Here is a 24,791-nt window from a genome sequence, read left to right as displayed (position 1 = left end):
ACATTGGTTGATGAGAACACTCTATTGCGGTATACGGAACATAATTGAGCGGGCTGGATTACCCGGGCCTCCTCACAATATACACAGGTATCAAATTCTGTATTGGAGGGATCCCCCCTCTAAATCATCAGAATCCTCCATAACACTTCTATATAAAATTATAGAAATGAAAAACAACTGGCACCTTAAACCTAATGGCTGGGGCACTCACCACCTCCTATGACCCAGTCAGAGAGAAGAAGCTCCTCTCCGCAGACATCCGGTCAGGAATCATAAGCGGTGGAAAAAACGTGCCTGTTACCGGTCACATGGTGCTCATGCAGGACCTGCCCCTGCTAAGGAAAAAGCACACCAGCTTAATATAAAGAAAGTGCGCAGCTCTCAAAATGAAAATAACCTGTACGTTCCATATCAGCCTAAGAGCCCAAACGTTCTTAAACATAAGCAGTCGAAATCACATAAACTATAAAAAAAAAACACTGTTCAATAATCCCCCTCAGGAGATATTAACCCTTGATTCCATAAAGATAAAGGAGTCCCACTGGGACCCTGTCTTCTATCGTTAACATGTGTATAAAATAATGAAACGATCGTCCTGGAATCTATGCCGTGGAACAGTGACACAGTCCTTCAGGTTTGACAGATTATAGCAGCGCTTCTGACATGGACTTGAGTGAGGAAAGCAGGCAGCGAAACTCGTCAATGCTGATTGCTTAAAGAGCTGTTAATATGAGTCTGGAAGGGTTTGCAGAAAGACTCTCCCTGCATCTCCAGACTCTAACTTTCGTCAATGCTCTCACTGAGAGGCTGACAAGACTATTTAAAACTCCAGTCCCATCTCGAAGGGTACTACCCTCCATAAGGAATTACTCCGAAATCTTCTGACACTTCTCTGCCAACTTCCTGTCACGAAAGGCAAAGAATGACTGGGGGATGAGGAAAGTGGGGGAGGTATTTAAGCCTTTGGCTTGGGGTGTCTTTGCTTCCTCCTCATGGCCAGGTTCTGTATTTCCCACAAGTAAGAAATGAAGCCGTGGACTCTCCTCATATTAAGAATGAAATATGCTTTTCAGTTGTAATTTTAAAACAAAAAAACCCATCAAAATAAGCCTCACAACAGGTCACATTTTTCAATGAATTTATGTAATGTTTTACAATTATCAGTTCTCTGTTAAAAATAATAATTGTTATTTACAATCATTGTAACAGTAATATTTAAACAGCCAAAATTGGAATACCACTGAGAAAATAGCTGTTTCAAAGCTAGTGGAATAGAAAGTTAGACATGTGGTTCCAAACACATTAAAAATAAAAAGACAAAAAACAAAAAAACAGTATTTGTTTTTTTTTTTATACAATGTTAAAATTTGATGAGCTTTTGCTCCTTTTTCAGATGTGGTTAAAAAAAGACCTTAAAAATAGTATAAATACTGTGTTCCATATCAATTTTGTAACCAAATACTTAAATATAAACAGTTAATACATGGTCCAAAAAGTCATTTTGTTCCACAGCGATAACAGGTGCATTTGCAAGTAAGTGAATCTGAACCTTTACGGGAAGTATTAACACACTGTTGTGAAAAGTGACTTACTAATAAAATGTGCTATGCGCCCCAGACGATAGTCAACAGTTCTAAGGCAGATTGACTGACCAGTAAAATCAGGATAGAATAATTCAACATTGATATTTTTTCTTATGTGGTTTATGAATAAAAAAAATAGTTTGATAATGTGATTCCAGTAATTCCTTAAAGTAGAAAAAAATTGTGTTGAAATGCTGAGATTTTAAGAGATGACATCGTGTGCATCACTGTTGGGTTTTTGCCGTAACGTCAGCGGAGGAAGTGGTTTTCCATAAAAATCTGTTAGAAAGTAAGAAGCGAAACACAGAAGAAGAAAAAAAGACAACATTAGCATTTGTCCACGTCATTAGAAAGAATATATTTTATAGTTCACATAATTCCCCATATAAGAATACATTCCAATTTAGAGTATGTGCACATTTATATAACAGAAAACACAATATTTTATTTATAAAACTAATTTGATTAACTTCCCAATACAAAGCACATCATGACTACTAAACAGATTTAACAAACCGACAATTCTGTACAACATTTAATGGGACATTGCATATTAAACATTTCTGCCAAGAATATAAAAGAGCAATAATTGTGTTACAAATATTAGCATTAGTAGAGACAGTTTAAATTTATACTGCAGCAGTAAGAAATATATATTTGCATAATTAATCATTTCTCACAATTTGATAAGGATAGCTTCAAAAGCTAGGAACAAGCACAAAAGCAAAAGATAAAGTAATCTTATTCAGCAAAGAGATTTATAAATTTAAAAAATATGTTTTAAAACATCCTCTTCTATATAAAACAAAGAAGAAAGCATATTTAAATGTACAAACTTCCATTTAATGCAAGATAAATACTTACCAAATAAACAATCATTCATGTCCAAAGTGAATTGTTGACAGTGGGATATAAAATATTTCTACTACGTTTAAACATGCACTCAAATTCTTTACTTATAAATACTCTTCTCTTCCAAGCCAACTATACTTCACAAATAACCAAGTTAGAAGAAAAATAAAGTTGATTGTCTACGACAATGACTCATGGACCAGACAAGGCATAAAATACACAAATAGTGTGAGGGTGAGAAATCATTTACACTATATGGCCTAAAGTATGTGGAAATGTGTCCATCACACCTATATGAGCTTGTTGGACATCCACATTTAAAACCATTGGCATACATATGAAGTTGGCCCCTCACTTTCCAACCACTCTTCTGGGAAGGCATTCCACAATATTTTGGATATTTTTGGAGTGAGTATGTGGGAATTTGTGCCCATTTATTAAAAAGACCATTTGTGATGTTAAGCACTGATGTTTGTTAAGAAGGCCTAGCTCTCAGTCTGCGTTTCAGTCCATCTCAAAGGTGTAAATTAAGTTTGAGGTCAGGGCTCTGTGCTGGCTACTCAAGTTCCTCCACATCAAACTCGTCAAACCATGTCTTTATAGACTTTGTTTTGTGCCAAGGGGCATAGTCATGCTGGATCAGGAAAGTTGGATACACTCAATTGTCTAAAATGTCTTTCTATCCTATAACATTAAGATGACCCTTCAATGGAACTAAGGGGTGTAGCCCAAACCCTGAAAAAACAGACCCAGGCAATTATCTTTTCTCCACCAAACCTTACAGTAGGCACTATACATTCTGGTAGGCAGTGTTCTTCAGCCATCTGCCACACCCAGATTTTCCTGTAAGACTTTTAGATATTGAAGTGTTATTCATCACTCCACTATTCCAGAGTCCACTGGCATTGTGTTTTACATTACTTCAGCCAACACTTGGTATGATATGTATTGACTCTAGGCTTTGTACAGCGGCTCAGCAATTGAAACCCCATTTCATTAATCTCCTGAATCACAGCTTTTGCACCAAAGTTGCTTCCAGAAGTAGTTTGCAACTCTGTAGTGAGTAAAGCAAGTCACTTCCACTTCACAATAATACCACTTACAGTTGACTGGAGCGGATTTAGTAGAGCAGAAATTTTACAAATTCACTTGGGACAAAGTCACTGACCTCTTCTGTACAACTCAGACTGCCAATGTTTATCTATAGATCAGTGGGTGTGTCTGAAACACATGAACCCAGAAATTAGAAGGGGTGTCCACATACTTTTGGCCATATTGTGAAAAATATCCCAGAAATGAATGTTATAATTTTCAAAGTTGAGTGTAAATCTTGTTTTCTAAAAAAGTTAGAGGAACATTTATATTGAACTCAGACTGCAAATATATCTCTAGAAAAAAAGATAAAATAGCAAGAATCCAGTGTAAATAACTTTGCTATATGATGGATCAGACCAACGACAATGACATAACATGCTGTTTAACTGTATTGCACTGTATTCAGTTTTCCATTATCATTCTATTATTTATATTATCATATTGTTTTACTGTTTATTTTAAATACTACAATCCATATCTTTAAAGGGACATTAAAGGGACACTGTACCCAAATTTTTTATTTCATGATTCAGATAGAGCATGCAATTTTAAGCAACATTCTAATTTACTCCTATTGTCAAATTTTCTTCATTCTCTTGGTATCTATATTTGAAAAGCAAGATTTTAAGTTTAGATGCCGGCCCATTTTTGGTGAACAACCTGGGTTGTCCTTGGTTCTGAACCACAAATTGGCTGACTCCTTAGCTTAGATGCCTTCTTTTTCAAATAAAGAAAGCAAGAGAACGAAGAAAAATTGATAATAGGAGTAAATTAGAAAGTTGCTTAAAATTGATTGCTCTATATGAATCACAAAAGAAAAAAATTGGGTTCAGTGTCCCTTTAAAACCTTTTTTTTTCTCTCATGAATCAAAGCATATAATTTTAAATAACTTTGCAATTTATTTCTATTATCAAATTTGCTTTATTCTCTTGGCATCCTTCGTTGAAGAAGAAGCAATGCACTACTGGGACCTAGATGAACATATCAGGTGAGCCAATAACTACAGGTATACATGAGCAGCTAACAATCAGCAGCTATATTCTAGCACTGCTGTTCCTGAGCCAACCAAGCTATGGCTTTTCAACAAAGGATACAAAGTGAAAAAAAGTAAATTAGATAATAGAAGTAACCTGGAAAATTGTTTAAGATCACATGCTATGAACCATGAAAGTTTAATTTTGACTTTACAGTACGCTTAAGCATTTCTTTGCACAGCAAACCTATATCTGTATTCAATCTGGATTCAAATCTTCGCTACTTTCTTTGTATTAAAGGGACAGTCTAGTCAAAATTAAAAACTTTCATGATTTCGATAGGAATGCAATTTTAAACAACTTTCCAATTCATTTTTATTATGAAATTTGATTTGTTTTCTTGGTATTCTTTGTTGAAAACTGAACCTAAGTAGGCTCATATGCTAATTTCTAAGTCCTTGAGGCTGCCCCTTATTTCAGCGCATTTGGCAGTTTCAAACCGTTAGAGGGCGTTAGTTCATGTGTGCCATACAGATAACATTGTGACCAAGCCCGTGGAGTTATAAATAAGAGGGCACTGATTGGCTAAATGCAAGTCTGTCAAAAGAACTGAAATAAGGGGGCAGTCTGCAAAGGTTTAGATACAAGGCAATCACAGAGGTAAAAAATAACTGTGTTGGTTATGCAAAACTGGGGAATGGGTAATATAGGGACTATCTTTTAAAACAATACAAATTCTGGTGTAGACTGTCCTTTTAACATATGTCCTGACAGACTGGTCAGTTCCAAAGTGCTGATTCTAGATATGGAAAGGACCAATCAAAAGTCTTATAACTCATTAACTTCAAGAATAACATACATTGATTCAAAAGGATGATGTTGTAAAACCTGCAGAATTAATTTCAAAGTTCACAGAGAAAACATAATTTATGCTTACCTGATAAATTCCTTTCTTCTGTTGTGTGATCAGTCCACGGGTCATCATTACTTCTGGGATATAACTCCTCCCCAACAGGAAATGCAAGAGGATTCACCCAGCAGAGCTGATATAGCTCCTCCCCTCTACGTCAGTCCCAGTCATTCGACCAAGAATCAACGAGAAAGGAGTAACCAAGGGTGAAGTGGTGACTGGAGTATAATTTAAAAGATATCTACCTGCCTTAAAAACAGGGCGGGCCGTGGACTGATCACACAACAGAAGAAAGGAATTTATCAGGTAAGCATAAATTATGTTTTCTTCTGTTATGTGTGATCAGTCCACGGGTCATCATTACTTCTGGGATACCAATACCAAAGCAAAAGTACACGGATGACGGGAGGGATAGGCAGGCTCATTATACAGAAGGAACCACTGCCTGAAGAACCTTTCTCCCAAAAATAGCCTCCGAAGAAGCAAAAGTGTCAAATTTGTAAAATTTGGAAAAAGTATGAAGCGAAGACCAAGTTGCAGCCTTGCAAATCTGTTCAACAGAGGCCTCATTCTTAAAGGCCCAAGTGGAAGCCACAGCTCTAGTGGAGTGAGCTGTAATTCTTTCAGGAGGCTGCTGTCCAGCAGTCTCATAGGCTAAACGTATTATGCTACGAAGCCAAAACGAGAGAGAGGTAGTAGAAGCTTTTTGACCTCTCCTCTGTCCAGAATAAACGACAAACAGGGAAGAAGTTTGGCGAAAATCTTTAGTTGCCTGTAAGTAGAACTTGAGGGCACGAACTACATCCAGATTGTGTAGAAGACGTTCCTTCTTTGAAGAAGGATTTGGACACAAGGATGGAACGACAATCTCTTGATTGATATTCCTGTTAGTAACTACCTTAGGTAAGTACCCAGGTTTAGTACGCAGAACTACCTTATCTGAGTGAAAAATCAGATAAGGAGAATCACAATGTAATGCTGATAACTCAGAGACTCTTCGAGCCGAGGAAATAGCCATTAAAAACAGAACTTTCCAAGATAACAATTTTATATCAATGGAATGAAGGGGTTCAAATGGAACACCTTGTAAAACGTTAAGAACTAAGTTTAAACTCCATGGCGGAGCAACGGCTTTAAACACAGGCTTGATCCTAGCTAAAGCCTGACAAAAGGCCTGGACGTCTGGATTTTCTGACAGACGCCTGTGTAACAAGATGGACAGAGCTGAAATCTGTCCCTTTAAAGAACTAGCCGATAAACCCTTTTCTAAACCTTCTTGTAGAAAAGACAATATCCTAGGAATCCTAACCTTACTCCAGGAATAACGTTTGGATTCGCACCAGTATAGGTATTTGCGCCATATTTTATGGTAAATCTTTCTGGTAACAGGCTTCCTAGCCTGGATCAGGGTATCAATAACCGACTCAGAAAAACCACGCTTTGATAAAATCAAGCGTTCAATTTCCAAGCAGTCAGTTTCAGAGAAGTTAGATTTTGATGTTTGAATGGACCCTGTATCAGAAGGTCCTGTCTTAGAGGTAGAGACCAAGGTGGACAGGATGACATGTCCACTAGATCTGCATACCAAGTCCTGCGTGGCCATGCAGGCGCTATTAGAATCACTGATGCTCTCTCCTGTTTGATTTTCGCAATCAATCGAGGAAGCAGCGGGAAGGGTGGAAACACATAAGCCATCCCGAAGTTCCAAGGTGCTGTCAAAGCATCTATCAGAACCGCTCCCGGATCCCTGGATCTGGACCCGTAGTGAGGAAGTTTGGCGTTCTGGCGAGACGCCATGAGATCTATCTCTGGTTTGCCCCAACGTCGAAGTATTTGGGCAAAGATCTCCGGATGAAGTTCCCACTCTCCCGGATGAAAAGTCTGGCGACTCAAGAAATCCGCCTCCCAGTTCTCCACTCCCGGGATGTGGATTGCTGACAGATGGCAAGAGTGAGACTCTGCCCAGCGAATTATTTTTGATACTTCCATCATTGCTAGGGAGCTTCTTGTCCCTCCCTGATGGTTGATGTAAGCTACAGTCGTGATATTGTCCGACTGAAACCTGATGAACCCCTGAGTTGTTAATTGGGGCCAAGCCAGAAGGGCATTGAGAACTGCCCTCAATTCCAGAATGTTTATTGGAAGGAGACTCTCCTCCTGATTCCATAATCCCTGAGTCTTCAGAGAATTCCAGACAGCGCCCCAACCTAGCAGGCTGGCGTCTGTTGTTACGATTGTCCAGTCTGGCCTGCTGAATGGCATTCCCCTGGACAGGTGTGGCCGATAAAGCCACCATAGAAGAGAATTTCTGGTCTCTTGATTCAGATTCAGGGTAGGGGACAAATCTGAGTAATCCCCATTCCACTGACTTAGCATGCACAATTGCAGCGGTCTGAGGTGTAGGCGTGCAAAAGGTACTATGTCCATTGCCGCTACCATTAAGCCGATCACCTCCATGCATTGAGCTACTGACGGGTGTTGAATGGAATGAAGGACACGGCATGCATCTTGAAGCTTTGTTAACCTGTCTTCTGTCAGGTAAATCTTCATTTCTACAGAATCTATAAGAGTCCCCAAGAATGGAACTCTTGTGAGAGGAAAAAGAGAACTCTTCTTTTCGTTCACTTTCCATCCATGCGACCTTAGAAATGCCAGAACTAACTCTGTATGAGACTTGGCAGTTTGAAAGCTTGAAGCTTGTATTAGAATGTCGTCTAGGTACGGAGCTACCGAAATCCCTCGCGGTCTTAGTACCGCTAGAAGGGCACCCAGAACCTTTGTGAAGATTCTTGGGGCCGTAGCCAATCCGAATGGAAGAGCTACAAACTGGTAGTGCCTGTCTAGGAAGGCAAACCGTAGATACCGTTGATGATCTTTGTGAATCGGTATGTGAAGGTAAGCATCTTTTAAATCCACTGTGGTCATGTACTGACCCCTTTGGATCATAGGTAAGATTGACCGAATAGTTTCCATTTTGAACGATGGAACTCTTAGGAATTTGTTTAGAATCTTTAAATCTAAGATTGGCCTGAAAGTTCCCTCTTTTTTGGGAACCACAAACAGGTTTGAGTAGAACCCTTGTCCTTGTTCCGACCGTGGAACTGGATGGATCACTCCCATTAATAACAGATCTTGTACACAGCGTAGAAACGCTTCTTTCTTTATCTGGTTTGTTGACAACCTTGACAGATGAAATCTCCCTTTTGGTGGAGATAATTTGAAGTCTAGAAGGTATCCCTGAGATATGATCTCCAGCGCCCAGGGATCCTGAACATCTCTTGCCCAGGCCTGGGCGAAGAGAGAAAGTCTGCCCCCCACTAGATCCGGTCCCGGATCGGGGGCTCTCGATTCATGCTGTCTTTGGGGCAGCAGCAGGTTTCCTGGCCTGTTTGCCCTTATTCCAGGACTGGTTAGGTTTCCAGCCTTGCCTGTAACGAGCAACAGCTCCTTCCTGTTTTGGTGCAGTGGAGGTTGACGCTGCTCCTGTCTTGAAATTCCGAAAGGGACGAAAATTAGACTGTCTAGCCTTAGCTTTGGCTTTGTCTTGAGGTAGGGCGTGGCCCTTACCTCCTGTAATGTCAGCGATAATTTCTTTCAAACCGGGCCCAAATAAAGACTGCCCCTTGAAAGGTATATTAAGTAATTTGGACTTAGAAGTAACATCAGCTGACCAGGATTTTAGCCACAGTGCTCTACGTGCCTGTATGGCGAATCCAGAGTTCTTAGCCGTAAGTTTGGTTAAATGTACTACGGCCTCCGAAATGAATGAATTAGCTAGTTTAAGGACTCTAAGCCTGTCCATAATATCGTCAAGCGTAGATGAACTAAGGTTCTCTTCCAGAGACTCAATCCAAAATGCTGCCGCAGCCGTAATCGGCGCGATACATGCAAGGGGTTGCAATATAAAACCTTGTTGAACAAACATTTTCTTAAGGTAACCCTCTAATTTTTTATCCATTGGATCTGAAAAAGCACAGCTATCCTCCACCGGGATAGTGGTACGCTTAGCTAAAGTAGAAACTGCTCCCTCCACCTTAGGGACCGTTTGCCATAAGTCCCGAGTGGTGGCGTCTATTGGAAACATCTTTCTAAATATTGGAGGGGGTGAGAACGGCACACCGGGTCTATCCCACTCCTTAGTAACAATTTCAGTTAATCTCTTAGGTATAGGAAAAACGTCAGTACTCGCCGGTACCGCAAAGTATTTATCCAACCTACACAGTTTCTCTGGTATTGCAACGGTGTTACAATCATTGAGAGCCGCTAAGACCTCCCCTAGTAATACACGGAGGTTCTCCAATTTAAATTTAAAATTTGAAATATCTGAATCCAATCTGTTTGGATCAGAACCGTCACCCACAGAATGAAGCTCTCCGTCCTCATGCTCTGCAAGCTGTGACGCAGTATCAGACATGGCCCTAGTATTGTCAGCGCACTCTGTTCTCACCCCAGAGTGATCACGCTTGCCTCTTAGTTCTGGTAATTTAGACAAAACTTCAGTCATAACAGTAGCCATATCATGTAATGTTATCTGTAATGGCCGCCCAGATGTATTAGGCGCCATAATATCACGCACCTCCCGGGCGGGAGATGCAGGTACTGCCGCGTGAGGCGAGTTAGTCGGCATAACTCTCCCCTCGCAGTTTGGTGAAATTTGTTCACATTGTACAGATTGACTTTTATTTAAAGTAGCATCAATACAGTTAGTACATAAATTTCTATTGGGCTCCACCTTGGCATTGGAACAAATGACACAGATATATTCCTCTGAGTCAGACATGTTTAACACACTAGCAATAACTTGCAACCTGGTTATAATCTTTTTTAGCAAAAACGTACTGTGCCTCAAAGAGGTACTTAAACGATTAAATGACAGTTGAGATAATGAACTGAAAAACAGTTATAGCATCGACTTTAAAATAACACAACTTTTAGCAAAGGTTTGTTCCCATTAGTAAATAACAATAACTAAATTTGACATAAAAAATTATAGAGTAACGTTTTTATTCACAGTCAATATAAAATTCTCACAGCTCTGCTGAGAGAATGTACCTCCCTTCAAAGAAGTTTGAAGACCCCTGAGATCTGTCAGTGAACCGGATCATGCAAGAAATATAATAGTAGCTGACTGGAAATTTTTGATGCGTAGCAAAAGAGCGCCAAAAACGGCCCCTCCCTCTCACACACAGCAGTGAGGAGAAACGAAACTGTCACAATTTAAAGCAGACAACTGCCAAGTGGAAAATAATGCCCAAACATATATTCACTCAGTACCTCAGCAATGTAAACGATTCTACATTCCAGCAAAAACGTTTAACATGATAATATTTATTAAAAGGATTAATGACCTTTAACAGAGTAGTTCCGGTGAAATACCATTCCCAGAATACTGAAGTGTATACATACATGTCATTATAACGGTATAGCAGGATTTTCTCATCAATTCCATTCAGAAAATAAAAACTGCTACATACCTCAATGCAGATTCATCTGCCCGCTGTCCCCTGATCTGAAGCCTTTACCTCCCTCAGATGGCCGAGAACAGCAATATGATCTTAACTACTCCGGTTAAAATCATAGTAAAAAAACTCTGGTAGATTCTTCTTCAAACTCTGCCAGAGAAGTAATAACACGCTCCGGTGCTATTGTAAAATAACAAACTTTTGATTGAAGTCATAAAAACTAAGTATAATCACCATAGTCCTCTCACACATCCTATCTAGTCGTTGGGTGCAAGAGAATGACTGGGACTGACGTAGAGGGGAGGAGCTATATCAGCTCTGCTGGGTGAATCCTCTTGCATTTCCTGTTGGGGAGGAGTTATATCCCAGAAGTAATGATGACCCGTGGACTGATCACACATAACAGAAGAAATAAAATGCATTGAAACAGAAAGACTTATTTAGAAACCTTTACTTAAAGATACAGTCTACTCCAGTCTAATCCCTTAATTACCCATTCCCCAGTTTTGCATTACCAACACGGTTAATTCATATACTTTTTACCTCTGTGATTACCTTTTATCAGTTTTGCAATAATGTAATCCATTGGCAGGAGCACTAGGTGCACTATTTTGTGTCATTTAGTGCTCCAGACACCTACCTAGGTATCTCTTCTACAAAGAATACCATGGGAATGAATTAAATAATAGAAGTAAATTAGAAACTTTTTTTAAATGATATTCTCTGAATCACAAAAGAAAATGTTAGGATTTCAGACCATGTTGTTCTTTTTTAGTTTCAGTCTATAGATGGTACCAACATATTTACAAATAAATACAACCCCCCCCCCCAAAATAAATGAAAAACAAAAAACAATGTTAGAAATGATTATTTATTAGTAGCAAATGCATATCAAATCAAGTGTAATGGTTATACAAAATAGAATAAATGTTAGTGTTAGTTTTTTTAATATTAGCAAATGTGTAACAAACCAAAAGTAATGATTGCACATGAATCCATTTACAGTTATGGAAAGAAGTGACAAAGTGAGCAAAACAGCGACACACTTTTTCATACTGCAATGACATTTTTTTTTTTACTTATGAAGAACTTATTTTTTCTTTACTTCCATATGCTTTAATTATTATTGTGGCCAAATATTTCTACCATGTGCTTGAATGAAATGAGTTGTTTATCGGCAAACGTTCAAAATCACAAAAACAGGGAGAGAAAAAAAAAATATCTGTCCCCTTTTTTTCTCAAGCAATAATAATCATAAAAATAGAGATTTAAATATATATATTTTTAATATTAATATCTCTGTAAAAAGCCACACACAGACATCTGGTGGTATTATTTGCTTATATCTGGTATGTTTATTTTAAATTATGAAATATATAAATTACTAAATACTGAATAGATAAATGCCCAACAGCAAGCTATATAAGTCATGGTTCTCATGAACCCAAGTCTAAATCTTGTCTCGTTAGCTTACTGAAGTATTTAAAAAACATAATTTATGCTTACCTGATAAATTCCTTTCTTCTGTTGTGTGATCAGTCCACGGGTCATCATTACTTCTGGGATATTATCTGCTCCCCTACAGGAAGTGCAAGAGGATTCACCCAGCAGAGTTGCTATATAGCTCCTCCCCTCTACGTCACCTCCAGTCATTCGACCAAAGACCAACGAGAAAGGAGAAGCCAAGGGTGTAGTGGTGACTGGATTATAATTTAAAAAATATTTACCTGCCTTAAAAAAACAGGGCGGGCCGTGGACTGATCACACAACAGAAGAAAGGAATTTATCAGGTAAGCATAAATTATGTTTTCTTCTGTTATGTGTGATCAGTCCACGGGTCATCATTACTTCTGGGATACCAATACCAAAGCAAAAGTACACGGATGACGGGAGGGATAGGCAGGCTCATTATACAGAAGGAACCACTGCCTGAAGAACCTTTCTCCCAAAAATAGCCTCCGAAGAAGCAAAAGTGTCAAATTTGTAAAATTTGGAAAAAGTATGAAGCGAAGACCAAGTTGCAGCCTTGCAAATCTGTTCAACAGAGGCCTCATTCTTAAAGGCCCAAGTGGAAGCCACAGCTCTAGTAGAATGAGCTGTAATTCTTTCAGGAGGCTGCTGTCCAGCAGTCTCATAGGCTAAACGAATTATGCTACGAAGCCAGAAGGAGAGAGAGGTAGCCGAAGCCTTATGACCTCTCCTCTGACCAGAGTACACGACAAACAGGGAAGACGTTTGTCGAAAATCCTTAGTTGCCTGCAAATAGAACTTGAGGGCACGAACTACATCCAGATTGTGTAGAAGACGTTCCTTCTTTGAAGAAGGGTTTGGACACAAGGATGGAACAACAATCTCTTGATTGATATTCCTGTTAGTGACTACCTTAGGTAAGAACCCAGGTTTAGTACGCAGAACTACCTTGTCTGAGAGAAAGATCAGATAAGGAGAATCACAATGTAAGGCTGATAACTCAGAGACTCTTCGAGCCGAGGAAATAGCCATTAAAAATAGAACTTTCCAAGATAACAATTTTATATCAATGGAATGAAGGGGTTCAAACGGAACACCCTGTAAAACGTTAAGAACTAAGTTTAAACTCCATGGCGGAGCAACAGTTTTAAACACAGGCTTGATCCTAGCTAAAGCCTGACAAAAGGCCTGGACGTCTGGATTTTCTGACAGACGCCTGTGAAACAAGATGGACAGAGCTGAGATCTGTCCCTTTAATGAGCTAGCCGATAAACCCTTTTCTAAACCTTCTTGTAGAAAAGACAAAATCCTAGGAATCCTAACCTTACTCCAGGAGTAATCTTTGGATTCACACCAGTATAGGTATTTACGCCATATCTTATGGTAAATCCTTCTGGTAACAGGCTTCCTAGCCTGTATCAGGGTATCAATAACCGACTCAGAAAAACCACGTTTTGATAAAATCAAGCGTTCAATTTCCAAGCAGTCAGCTTCAGAGAAGTTAGATTTTGATGTTTGAATGGACCCTGAATCAGAAGGTCCTGTCTTAGAGGTAGAGACCAAGGCGGACAGGATGACATGTCCACTAGATCTGCATACCAAGTCCTGCGTGGCCATGCAGGCGCTATTAGAATCACTGATGCTCTCTCCTGTTTGATTTTGGCAATCAATCGAGGAAGCAGCGGGAAGGGTGGAAACACATAAGCCATCCTGAAGTTCCAAGGTGCTGTCAAAGCATCTATCAGAACCGCTCCCGGATCCCTGGATCTGGATCCGTAGCGAGGAAGTTTGGCGTTCTGGCGAGACGCCATGAGATCTATCTCTGGTTTGCCCCAACGTCGAAGTATTTGGGCAAAGACCTCCGGATGAAGTTCCCACTCCCCCGGATGAAAAGTCTGGCGACTCAAGAAATCCGCCTCCCAGTTCTCCACTCCCGGGATGTGGATTGCTGACAGGTGGCAAGAGTGAGACTCTGCCCAGCAAATTATCTTTGATACTTCCATCATTGCTAGGGAGCTTCTTGTCCCTCCCTGATGGTTGATGTAAGCTACAGTCGTGATGTTGTCCGACTGAAACCTGATGAACCCCCGAGTTTTTAACTGGGGCCAAGCTAGAAGGGCATTGAGAACTGCTCTCAATTCCAGAATGTTTATTGGCAGGAGACTTTCCTCCTGACTCCATTGTCCCTGAGCCTTCAGAGAATTCCAGACAGCGCCCCAACCTAGTAGGCTGGCGTCTGTTGTTACAATTGTCCAGTCCGGCCTGCTGAATGGCATCCCCCTGGACAGATGTGGCCGAAAAAGCCACCATAGAAGAGAGTTTCTGGTCTCTTGATCCAGATTTAGAGTGGGGGACAAATCTGAGTAATCCCCATTCCACTGACTCAGCATGCACAATTGCAGCGGTCTGAGATGTAGGCGTGCAAAGGGTACTATGTCCATTGCTGCTACCATTAAGCCGATCACCTCCATGCATTGAGCTACTGACGGGAGTTGAATGGAATGAAGGACACGGCATGCATTTAGAAGCTTTGTTAATCTGTCTTCTGTCAGATAAATCTTCATTTCTATAGAATCTATAAGAGTCCCCAGGAATGGAACTCTTGTGAGAGGAAAGAGAGAACTCTTCTTTTCGTTGACTTTCCATCCATGCGACCTTAGAAATGCCAGAACTAACTCTGTATGAGACTTGGCAGTTTGAAAGCTTGAAGCTTGTATCAGAATGTCGTCTAGGTACGGAGCTACCGAAATTCCTCGCGGTCTTAGTACCGCCAGAAGGGCACCCAGAACCTTTGTGAAGATTCTTGGAGCCGTAGCCAATCCGAATGGAAGGGCTACAAACTGGTAATGCCTGTTTAAGAAGGCAAACCTTAGATACCGGTAATGATCTTTGTGAATCGGTATGTGAAGGTAAGCATCCTTTAAATCCACTGTGGTCATGTACTGACCCTTTTGGATCATGGGTAAGATAGTCCGAATAGTTTCCATTTTGAACGATGGAACTCTTAGGAATTTGTTTAGGATCTTTAAATCCAAGATTGGCCTGAAAGTTCCCTCTTTTTTGGGAACCACAAACAGGTTTGAGTAAAACCCTTGTCCTTGTTCCGACCGCGGAACCGGATGGATCACTCCCATTAATAACAGATCTTGTACACAGCGTAGAAACGCGTCTTTCTTTATTTGGTTTGTTGACAACCTTGACAGATGAAATCTCCCTCTTGGGGGAGAGAATTTGAAGTCTAGAAGGTATCCCTGAGATATGATCTCTAGCGCCCAGGGATCCTGGACATCTCTTGCCCAAGCCTGGGCGAAGAGAGAGAGTCTGCCCCCCACTAGATCCGGTCCCGGATCGGGGGCCCTCGGTTCATGCTGTCTTAGGGGCAGCAGCAGGTTTCCTGGCCTGCTTGCCCTTATTCCAGGACTGGTTAGGTTTCCAGCCTTGTCTGTAACGAGCAACAGCTCCTTCCTGTTTTGGTGCAGTGGAAGTTGATGCTGTTCCTGATTTGAAATTCCGAAAGGGACGAAAATTAGACTGTCTAGCCTTAGTTTTGGCTTTGTCTTGAGGTAGAGCGTGGCCCTTACCTCCTGTAATGTCAGCAATAATTTCTTTCAAACCGGGCCCAAATAAAGTTTGCCCCTTGAAAGGTATATTAAGCAATTTGGACTTAGAAGTTACATCAGCCGACCAGGATTTTAGCCACAGCGCCCTACGTGCCTGAATGGCGAATCCTGAATTCTTAGCCGTAAGTTTGGTTAAATGTACTACGGCCTCCGAAATGAATGAATTAGCTAGTTTAAGGACTCTAAGCCTGTCCGTAATGTCGTCCAGCGTAGCTGAACTAAGGTTCTCTTCCAGAGACTCAATCCAAAATGCTGCCGCAGCCGTAATCGGCGCGATGCATGCAAGGGGTTGTAATATAAAACCTTGTTGAACAAACATTTCTTAAGGTAACCCTCTAATTTTTTATCCATAGGATCTGAAAAAGCACAGCTATCCTCCACCGGGATAGTGGTGCGCTTAGCTAAAGTAGAAACTGCTCCCTCCACCTTAGGGACCGTTTGCCATAAGTCCCGTGTGGTGGCGTCTATTGGAAACATCTTTCTAAATATTGGAGGGGGTGAGAACGGCACACCGGGTCTATCCCACTCCTTAGTAACAATTTCAGTTAATCTCTTAGGTATAGGAAAAATGTCAGTACTCGCCGGTACCGCAAAGTATTTATCCAACCTACACATTTTCTCTGGTATTGCAACAGTGTTACAATCGTTAAGAGCCGCTAAGACCTCCCCTAGTAATACACGGAGGTTTTCCAATTTAAATTTAAAATTTGAAATATCTGAATCCAATCTGCTTGGATCAGAACCGTCACCTACAGAATGAAGCTCTCCGTCCTCATGCTCTGCAAGCTGTGACGCAGTATCAGACATGGCCCTAGAATTATCAGCGCACTCTGTTCTCACCCCAGAGTGATCACGCTTGCCTCTTAGTTCTGGTAATTTAGCCAAAACTTCAGTCATGACAGTAGCCATATCTTGTAATGTTATCTGTAATGGCTGCCCAGATGTACTAGGCGCCATAATATCACGCACCTCCCGGGCGGGAGATGCAGGTACTGACACGTGAGGCGAGTTAGTCGGCATAACTCTCCCCTCGCTGTTTGGTGAAATTTGTTCAATTTGTACAGATTGGCTTTTATTTAAAGTAGCATCAATACAGTTAGTACATAAATTTCTATTGGGCTCCACCTTGGCATTGGAACAAATGACACAGGTATCTTCCTCTGAATCAGACATGTTTAACACACTAGCAATAAACATGCAACTCGGTAACAATCTTATTTAACGAAAACGTACTGTGCCTCAAGAAGCACTAAACGATTAAATGACAGTTGAAATAATGAACTGAAAAACAGTTATAGCATCACTCTTTAAAAACAACACAACTTTTTAGCAAAGGTTTGTTCCCATTAGTAAAGAAACACTAATTAAATTTTAAACATAAAAATTACAGAGCAACGTTTTAAATCACAGTCACTATATAAGTCTCACAGCTCTGCTGAGAGAATCTACCTCCCTTCAAAGAAGTTTGAAGACCCCTGAGTTCTGTTAGAGATGAACCGGATCATGCAGAAAATACAACAGTAACTGACTGGAAATTTTTGATGCGTAGCAAAGAGCGCCAAAAACGGCCCCTCCCTCTCACACACAGCAGTGAGAGAGAAACGAAACTGTCATAATTAAAACAAACAAACTGCCAAGTGGAAAAATAATGCCCAAATATTTATTCACTCAGTACCTCATCAATGCAAACGATTCTACATTCCAGCAAAAACGTTTAACATAAAGAATACCTATTAAAAGGTTTAATGTACTTTAACAGAGTAATTCCGGTGAAATACCATCCCCAGAATACTAAAGTGTAGAGTATACATACATGTTCATTATAACGGTATGGCAGGATTTTCTCATCAATTCCATTCAGAAAATAAAAACTGCTACATACCTCAATGCAGATTCAACTGCCCGCTGTCCCCTGATCTGAAGTTTTTACCTCCCTCAGATGGCCGAGAAACAGCAATATGATCTTAACTACTCCGGTTAAAATCATAAGAAAAACTCTGGTAGATTCTTCTTCAAACTCTGCCAGAGAGGTAATAACACGCTCCGGTGCTATTGTAAAATAACAAACTTTTGATTGAAGTTCTAAAAACTAAGTATAATCACCATAGTCCTCTCACACCTCCTATCTAGTCTTTGGGTGCAAGAGAATGACTGGAGGTGACGTAGAGGGGAGGAGCTATATAGCAACTCTGCTGGGTGAATCCTCTTGCACTTCCTGTAGGGGAGCAGATAATATCCCAGAAGTAATGATGACCCGTGGACTGATCACACATAACAGAAGAAACAAAAGTAATTTTTTGTGGAATTTTGTATATTTAATGTTATATAATTTTCTTCTGTTATGTTTACATTATAAAATCCTATATAAAATGAAATAAAAAAAAGAAAAACAATAAAAAGAAAAAGGGGAGGTTAATGCAGAAAGAAGTAAAGCAGGCAGACAAGTGTATTGTGGGTAAAATATAGGGTGAAAATGGACCATTTACCACAGTTCTAAATAAATCAGGGCACCGCATAAGCATACATTATAGTCGATGATATATAATTATTATGTGCCTTTCTTAGTTTAACGAGAATATGGTAAATTAGCGAAAGCTACCCCTCATTTTCAAATTTAGGTGGTGTTTCAATATCAACATCAGCACTATATTATTAGATTATTTCAGATAATGTATACACTGAATGACTGTTTGCAACAGGGCTCGACAACCCCAGGAGCCAGGGAACCACTGGCTCCTAGAATTTTAAACCTGTCTCCTAACTTTTTGGGTTATTCTTCATATATCTATATTCAAATACCACTTTCTGGTTCCTAAAAGTAGGTCTGGCTCCTTAATATTCTTACTGGCTCCTAAATTTTTAACAGATTTGTCCACCCTTGGTCTACAACACATTTTAAACTAACCAACACCAGTGAACATTTTACGTCACTGCAGTATGACACAATTAAACAACGAAGTACAATGAAGATAAGCATGAAGTTTGTAAGTATAGGCAGGTAAGTATGAAAACACACAAAACGAGAATACAAGGGTGTGTATGGTATAGTAATAGAGGATTTTACTCAATGATTTTGAAGAAAAAAGTTACACACAAAAACAGTGAAGTTACATCTGTTAGTACCATTGTAGATGGAAAGTGATCAGCATGCGAAGAAACAGAAAATAAGGTATGTTAAGATTACCATTATGATGTGTTTCTCCGAGAGGCCCAAGTTTAGGAAGCCTAGTAACTTTTGGGGTTCCCCAGCCGACTAAAGGAAAAACAAACACAGTTTTATTCTAAATAGGTAAACTATTAAAGGATCAGGATATGTCTAATGAAATTGTCAAAATTAGTTACACAACAGCAGTGTCCTCCCCAACATTGGCTGATTTTACTGACCACCGAGCTAAAATTTTAGCTAATATTAAGCTAAAATGAGCTAATAATAAAAATGTGTTTTTTTTGCACAAATTATCATTAAATACATTTATGTTACATTATGCAATTTATTTGTACTTTAGCTAGCAGAAAATGAGATATTAGAAAAAATTACACTGCCCCCATCCGGCTATTTCATAAAGCCACTCAGGTGGTACATTTTTCTGTGGAGAACACTGCAACAGGATTATACATATGATAAATTTATTAATTCATATTCTAAATTATAACATGATCTTCTATGAGTGTATAGCATTGTGCCATTTGGTTTGTGTGGTAACACCTGAAATGCATTTGGTATTAAATATGTACACAGACAAAAAATTTTTTGCTTTGGACAGATTATTTGCCACAAGAAAATATATTTATATATATATATATATATATATATATATATATATATATATATATATATATATATATATATATATATATATATATATATATATATATATATATATATATATAAATTTCTGGAAGATTGCACTCCAAGCAAACCAGATAATCCAATGTCCTGGGTGCAGCCAAACAAGCAAACAAACATATAGAAGGAAGCGCACTCCTAGGAATCCTTAAACAGGCACTTTTATTCAGTGAACGTTTTCGGACATAATATAGTCTGTCCTCAGACCAAAAAAGTCTGAGGACGGACTATATTATGTCCGAAAACGTTCACTGAATAAAAGTGCCTGTTTAAGGATTCCTAGGCGTGCGCTTCCTTCTATATGTTTATATATATATATTTTTTTTTTTTTTTTTTTTCTTCATTAAGGAGTCTTTACTCTTTAGGCCAGCAGAGGAGCAGCTGGATAGCAGCTTAAACAGAAATAAAGTTAAATAGTAGCTAATGCTACAAGCCAGCAACAGTTCTTAAATCTAGCCATAATAGACAAACTAGATAATGCAACTCAATGGGTACCAGTTTGAGGGCTTAAAACCAAATGATAATCACCTTACAAGAAAACTTATTGTTCTTCATAGTCAATAATTAAGCTATAATCCAACCACAATATATAGCTTCCAAATCTTTTATTACCAGAGTAATGGTCACTATCTAATCATTCAATGAAAGAAGCCCACATGATCTTGAGCTTCCTGCTCTACTGAATGATACTTGTTATTCTTCTGCTTGACATAAATTTTGCAAACAGATTTGTACAAAAGTGTAACAAGCAGATACACCAACCTGTTTGAAGGAACAAGCACATGTTTGGACATATTTATCAGCTAAATTTAAAGATCTCCAAACAAGTCCTAGAATAATGCCTCCATGATAGCATAAGATTAGAAGCAGCTGGGATCTCTTGAGACAAGTTTTTTGCCAGAAGCAGGGCAAGGATGTTTGGAAGAAACTATGGCCATAGCATAAGAAGGAAAATTTAATTTTTCCACAGCAAACCTAAAGGAACTTAAAATGATTGGAAGGAATGGAAATATTTAGATAATATCCTTCAGATATATGGTGGTAAACCAGGGAAATAATAATTAAATGTAGGGTTTCCATATAAAAAACAAGGAACGCTTGCAAATTTTTCAGTTGTTTCAAGTAAAATATTAAAACACAACTGCTCAACATAAGAAGCACAGTATTACAGGAACAAGAGAAACCTATGAAAGTTCCCAGAATGAAGCCTAAACACTATGAACCACGTCTACGTTGTAATAACGGTGCTTACACGCCAGTCCCAAAGAAACAATGAAAGTAACCATTTGCTTCCCTGTAGCGGAAACACTGCCTAAACTATTAACAGGGGAAGCCCTTTATACCCCAAAGTATTGTACCAAGAGTGAGATAAATAATGAAAAACTATTGGATTAATTGAATGCTATGTTTGCATTGTTTATTTTTGCTATTCTTTCTCGGGTAATAATATGCTTTGAAAGCTAAGGGCTTTTATTTAATGCTTTTTGAAACCATGTTAATACCCGAGCAAAACAATTATATGTTTGCAGAATCTTCAAACCAATTCTAAAGAACATGAAACCTTATGTCCGGGATGCATATGAAACACCAGTGCACAGTCTAGATAACACAGGGTACAACTAAGCAAGAGGACAGGAAAAAAAAAACACCTTAGACATAATTCCTGCCTGCTCTTGCAAAGAAAGCACGGTGGTAACTTTGAAAGCAGACTATGTTTTTGCCCAGATCAGCAATGCTTTTTGGAAATAACCAGGGATACCCTGCTGTATCAGGGGTCTTCATGTGTATATTAGAGGTGGTGAAAATCTAAAAAAAAGTCTTTGACTTTTCTAGTCACATAAATAGGCACAAGGTTATATACTGTTGATGACTAAATGACACAAAAAGTATGATAAATTTAAATAGTAAAACGATCAACATAAGCATATAATACATGATACACAATATGTAGTACAATACATACATTTCACATATAAAAGTGCTATTGAAAAACAGATTGTTTTATTGGGAAATAATGTCAGATCAGGAACTGTTATAATATAATACTGATATAAATATACCAATAAATATATTTTAAGAAAAAAATAAAATACATTCTAAATGACACTTTACAGCCTTTTCTGGCTATGCATTTGAAATGCAAAAATTAGAAAGTAGTAAATCAGAAATGACATAGCATTCAGCATTAAAAAGTCTATTTATACAAGCAAATATATGTTAAATTGTTAAACAATACATTCAGTATTGTTTGCATTATGAAACATTTCCTGCTAAAAGCAACAAGTCTTGGAGTCCATGATCGGAAATAAACATTTTCCAGATGTAGAATGAAGTCAGGCCTTGTCCATACAAGGTTATTACTACTGCAAAACCAAAACTTATTTATAATGAAAGCTCTTTAAATTACTTTAGCCAAGATCTAGGACTACAGTCCAAACAAACTCATCAGAGCTTTATTTTTTTATTGTTGGTCAAGTAAAGTTCTTTGTTTTTAATTATGGAGCAAAAAAGACTTTTTATATCTCCAATTGCTGACGGGATTGTCCCTTCCTTTTCTTGCTTATGACAGTGGCAAGTCGCACAGCGTGACCGAGTCTTCCCTTAGACATGCCGATTATATCTTTACTCACCAGGTGCTGTCAAAGGAGGTGTAGTTGGACTCTTTGGAGCAGATTCCTCTGTATTGACAGGTTCAACTTTATGACTTCTTTTTAACTTATTCTTTTTTGATTTCTTTTTGCTGTTTGCTAAGGTAAAAAAGCAGAATAGGCTTTAAACACAAAATAAAATCTAGAACTTAATCACAGTACGCCTGTACACAAACAATTAAAGCAGCAGAGAATAAAAGTGCATTCTCTAATTTATTATTTTAACATTAGCAGCATTGCAAGTCTATGCGTTAAAGCACTTTGGAGCTGCAGAGAACTGCTGATCCCAAGCAAACACAGGCCTTGGGCCAATCTGCAGCAGCAGTTCCACAGCAGCCACCTATTTTGCTCACTGGCCATCTCCTCTCAAGGCCAGCAGCTCTCTGCAGCCCCCAAACAGTACTTAAACTATGAGTTTAAAGCTTTTGCAAGCCTTAAGGAGACATGAAAAACAGAATTTATGCTTACCTGATAAATTACTTTCTCTTGCGGTGTATCCAGTACACGGATTCATCCTTTACTTGTGGGATATTCTCCTTCCCTACAGGAAGTGGCAAAGAGAGCACACAGCAGAGCTGTCCATATAGCTCCCCCTCTAGCTCCACCCCCCAGTCATTCGACCAAAGGTTAGGAAGAAAAAGGAGAAACCATAGGGTGCAGTGGTGACTGTAGTTTTAACAAAAATTTTTTACCTGACTTAAATGCCAGGGCGGGCCGTGGACTGGATACACCGCAAGAGAAAGTAATTTATCAGGTAAGCATGAATTCTATTTTCTCTTGCAAGGTGTATCCAGTCCACGGATTCATCCTTTACTTGTGGGATACCTATACCAAAGCTTTAGGACACGGATGAAGGGAGGGAACAAGACAGGTACCTTAAACGGAAGGCACCACTGCTTGCAAAACCTTTCTCCCAAAAATAGCCTCAGAAGAAGCAAAAGTATCGAATTTGTAAAATTTGGAAAAAGTATGCAGTGAAGACCAAGTCGCTGCCTTACAAATCTGTTCAACAGAAGCCTCATTTTTGAAAGCCCATGTGGAAGCCACTGCTCTAGTAGAATGAGCAGTAATTGTTTCAGGAGGCTGCTGGCCAGCAGTCTCATAGGCCAAACGGATGATGCTTTTTAGCCAAAAGGAAAGAGAGGTAGCAGTCGCTTTCGGACCTCTCCTCTTACCAGAATAGATAACAAACAAGGAGGATGTTTGTCTGAAATCCTTAGTTGCTTGTAAATAGAACTTTAAAGCACAAACTACATCAAGATTGTGTAACCGACGTTCCTTCTTCGAAGAAGGATTAGGACACAGAGAAGGAACAACTATTTCCTGGTTAATATTCTTGTTAGAAACAACTTTAGGAAGAAAACCAGGCTTGGTACGCAAAACTACCTTATCTGCATGGAACACCAGGTAAGGTGAATCACACTTTAAGGCAGATAATTCTGAAACTCTTCGAGCAGAAGAGATAGCTACCAAAAACAAAACTTTCCAAGATAGCAACTTAATGTCTATGGAATGTAAAGGTTCAAACGGAACCCCTTGAAGAACTGAAAGAACTAGATTTAGACTCCATGGCGGATCCACAGGTTTATAGACAGGCTTGATTCTGACTAAAGCCTGAGCAAACGCTTGAACGTCTGGTACCTCTGCCAGAAGCTTGTGTAAAAGGATAGACAGAGCAGATATCTGTCCCTTTAAGGAACTAGCTGACAATCCTTTCTCCAATCCTTCTTGGAGGAAAGACAATATCCTGGGAATCCTAATCTTACTCCATGAGTAACCCTTGGATTCACACCAACCCAGATATTTCTGCCATATCTTATGGTAGATTTTCCTGGTGACAGGCTTTCAAGCCTGAATCAGAGTATCTATAACTGATTCAGAGAAACCACGCTTTGATAGAATTAAGCGTTCAATCTCCAAGCAGTCAGACGTAGAGATGCTTGAACGGACCCTGTATTAGAAGATCCTGCATCATTGGCAGTGTCCATGGTGGGACAGATGACATGTCCACTAGGTCTGCATACCAAGTCCTGCGTGGCCACGCAGGCGCTATCAGAATCACAGAAGCCTTCTCCTGCTTGATTCTGGCGACCAGACGAGGGAGAAGGGGAAACGGTGGAAAAACATAAGCCAGACTGAAGGACCAAGGCGCTGCTAGAGCATCTATCAATACCGCCTTGGGGTCCCGGGACCTGGACCCGTAGAGAGGAAGTTTGGTGTTCTGACGGGACGCCATCAGATCCAACTCTGGAGTGCCCCATAGCTGAGTCAGCTGGGCAAACACCTCCGGGTGGAGTTCCCACTCCCCCGGGTGAAAAGTCTGATGACT

At 39.5% G+C, this 24,791-nt stretch overlaps 1 protein-coding gene across 1 annotated transcript in view; it reads right to left on the bottom strand.

Annotated features, from left to right (window-relative positions):
- Positions 1 to 1,121: 1,121 nt before the first annotated feature.
- Positions 1,122 to 24,791, bottom strand: part of LOC128653007 (ADP-ribosylation factor-like protein 13B) — a gene marked incomplete in the record, with an annotated part of 226,677 nt that continues 203,007 nt past the window's right edge. The window contains 3 exon segments of the mRNA XM_053706039.1: positions 1,122 to 1,862; positions 19,152 to 19,220; positions 22,445 to 22,561. Coding sequence (XP_053562014.1) covers positions 1,786 to 1,862; positions 19,152 to 19,220; positions 22,445 to 22,561 — 263 coding nt within the window.

This window comes from Bombina bombina, chromosome 3 (genome assembly GCF_027579735.1).
Source record: "Bombina bombina isolate aBomBom1 chromosome 3, aBomBom1.pri, whole genome shotgun sequence".
NCBI classification, from domain to species: Eukaryota; Metazoa; Chordata; class Amphibia; order Anura; family Bombinatoridae; genus Bombina; species Bombina bombina.
Note: the sequence above shows the minus strand (reverse complement) of the source record. Positions and strands in the feature narration are given on the sequence as shown.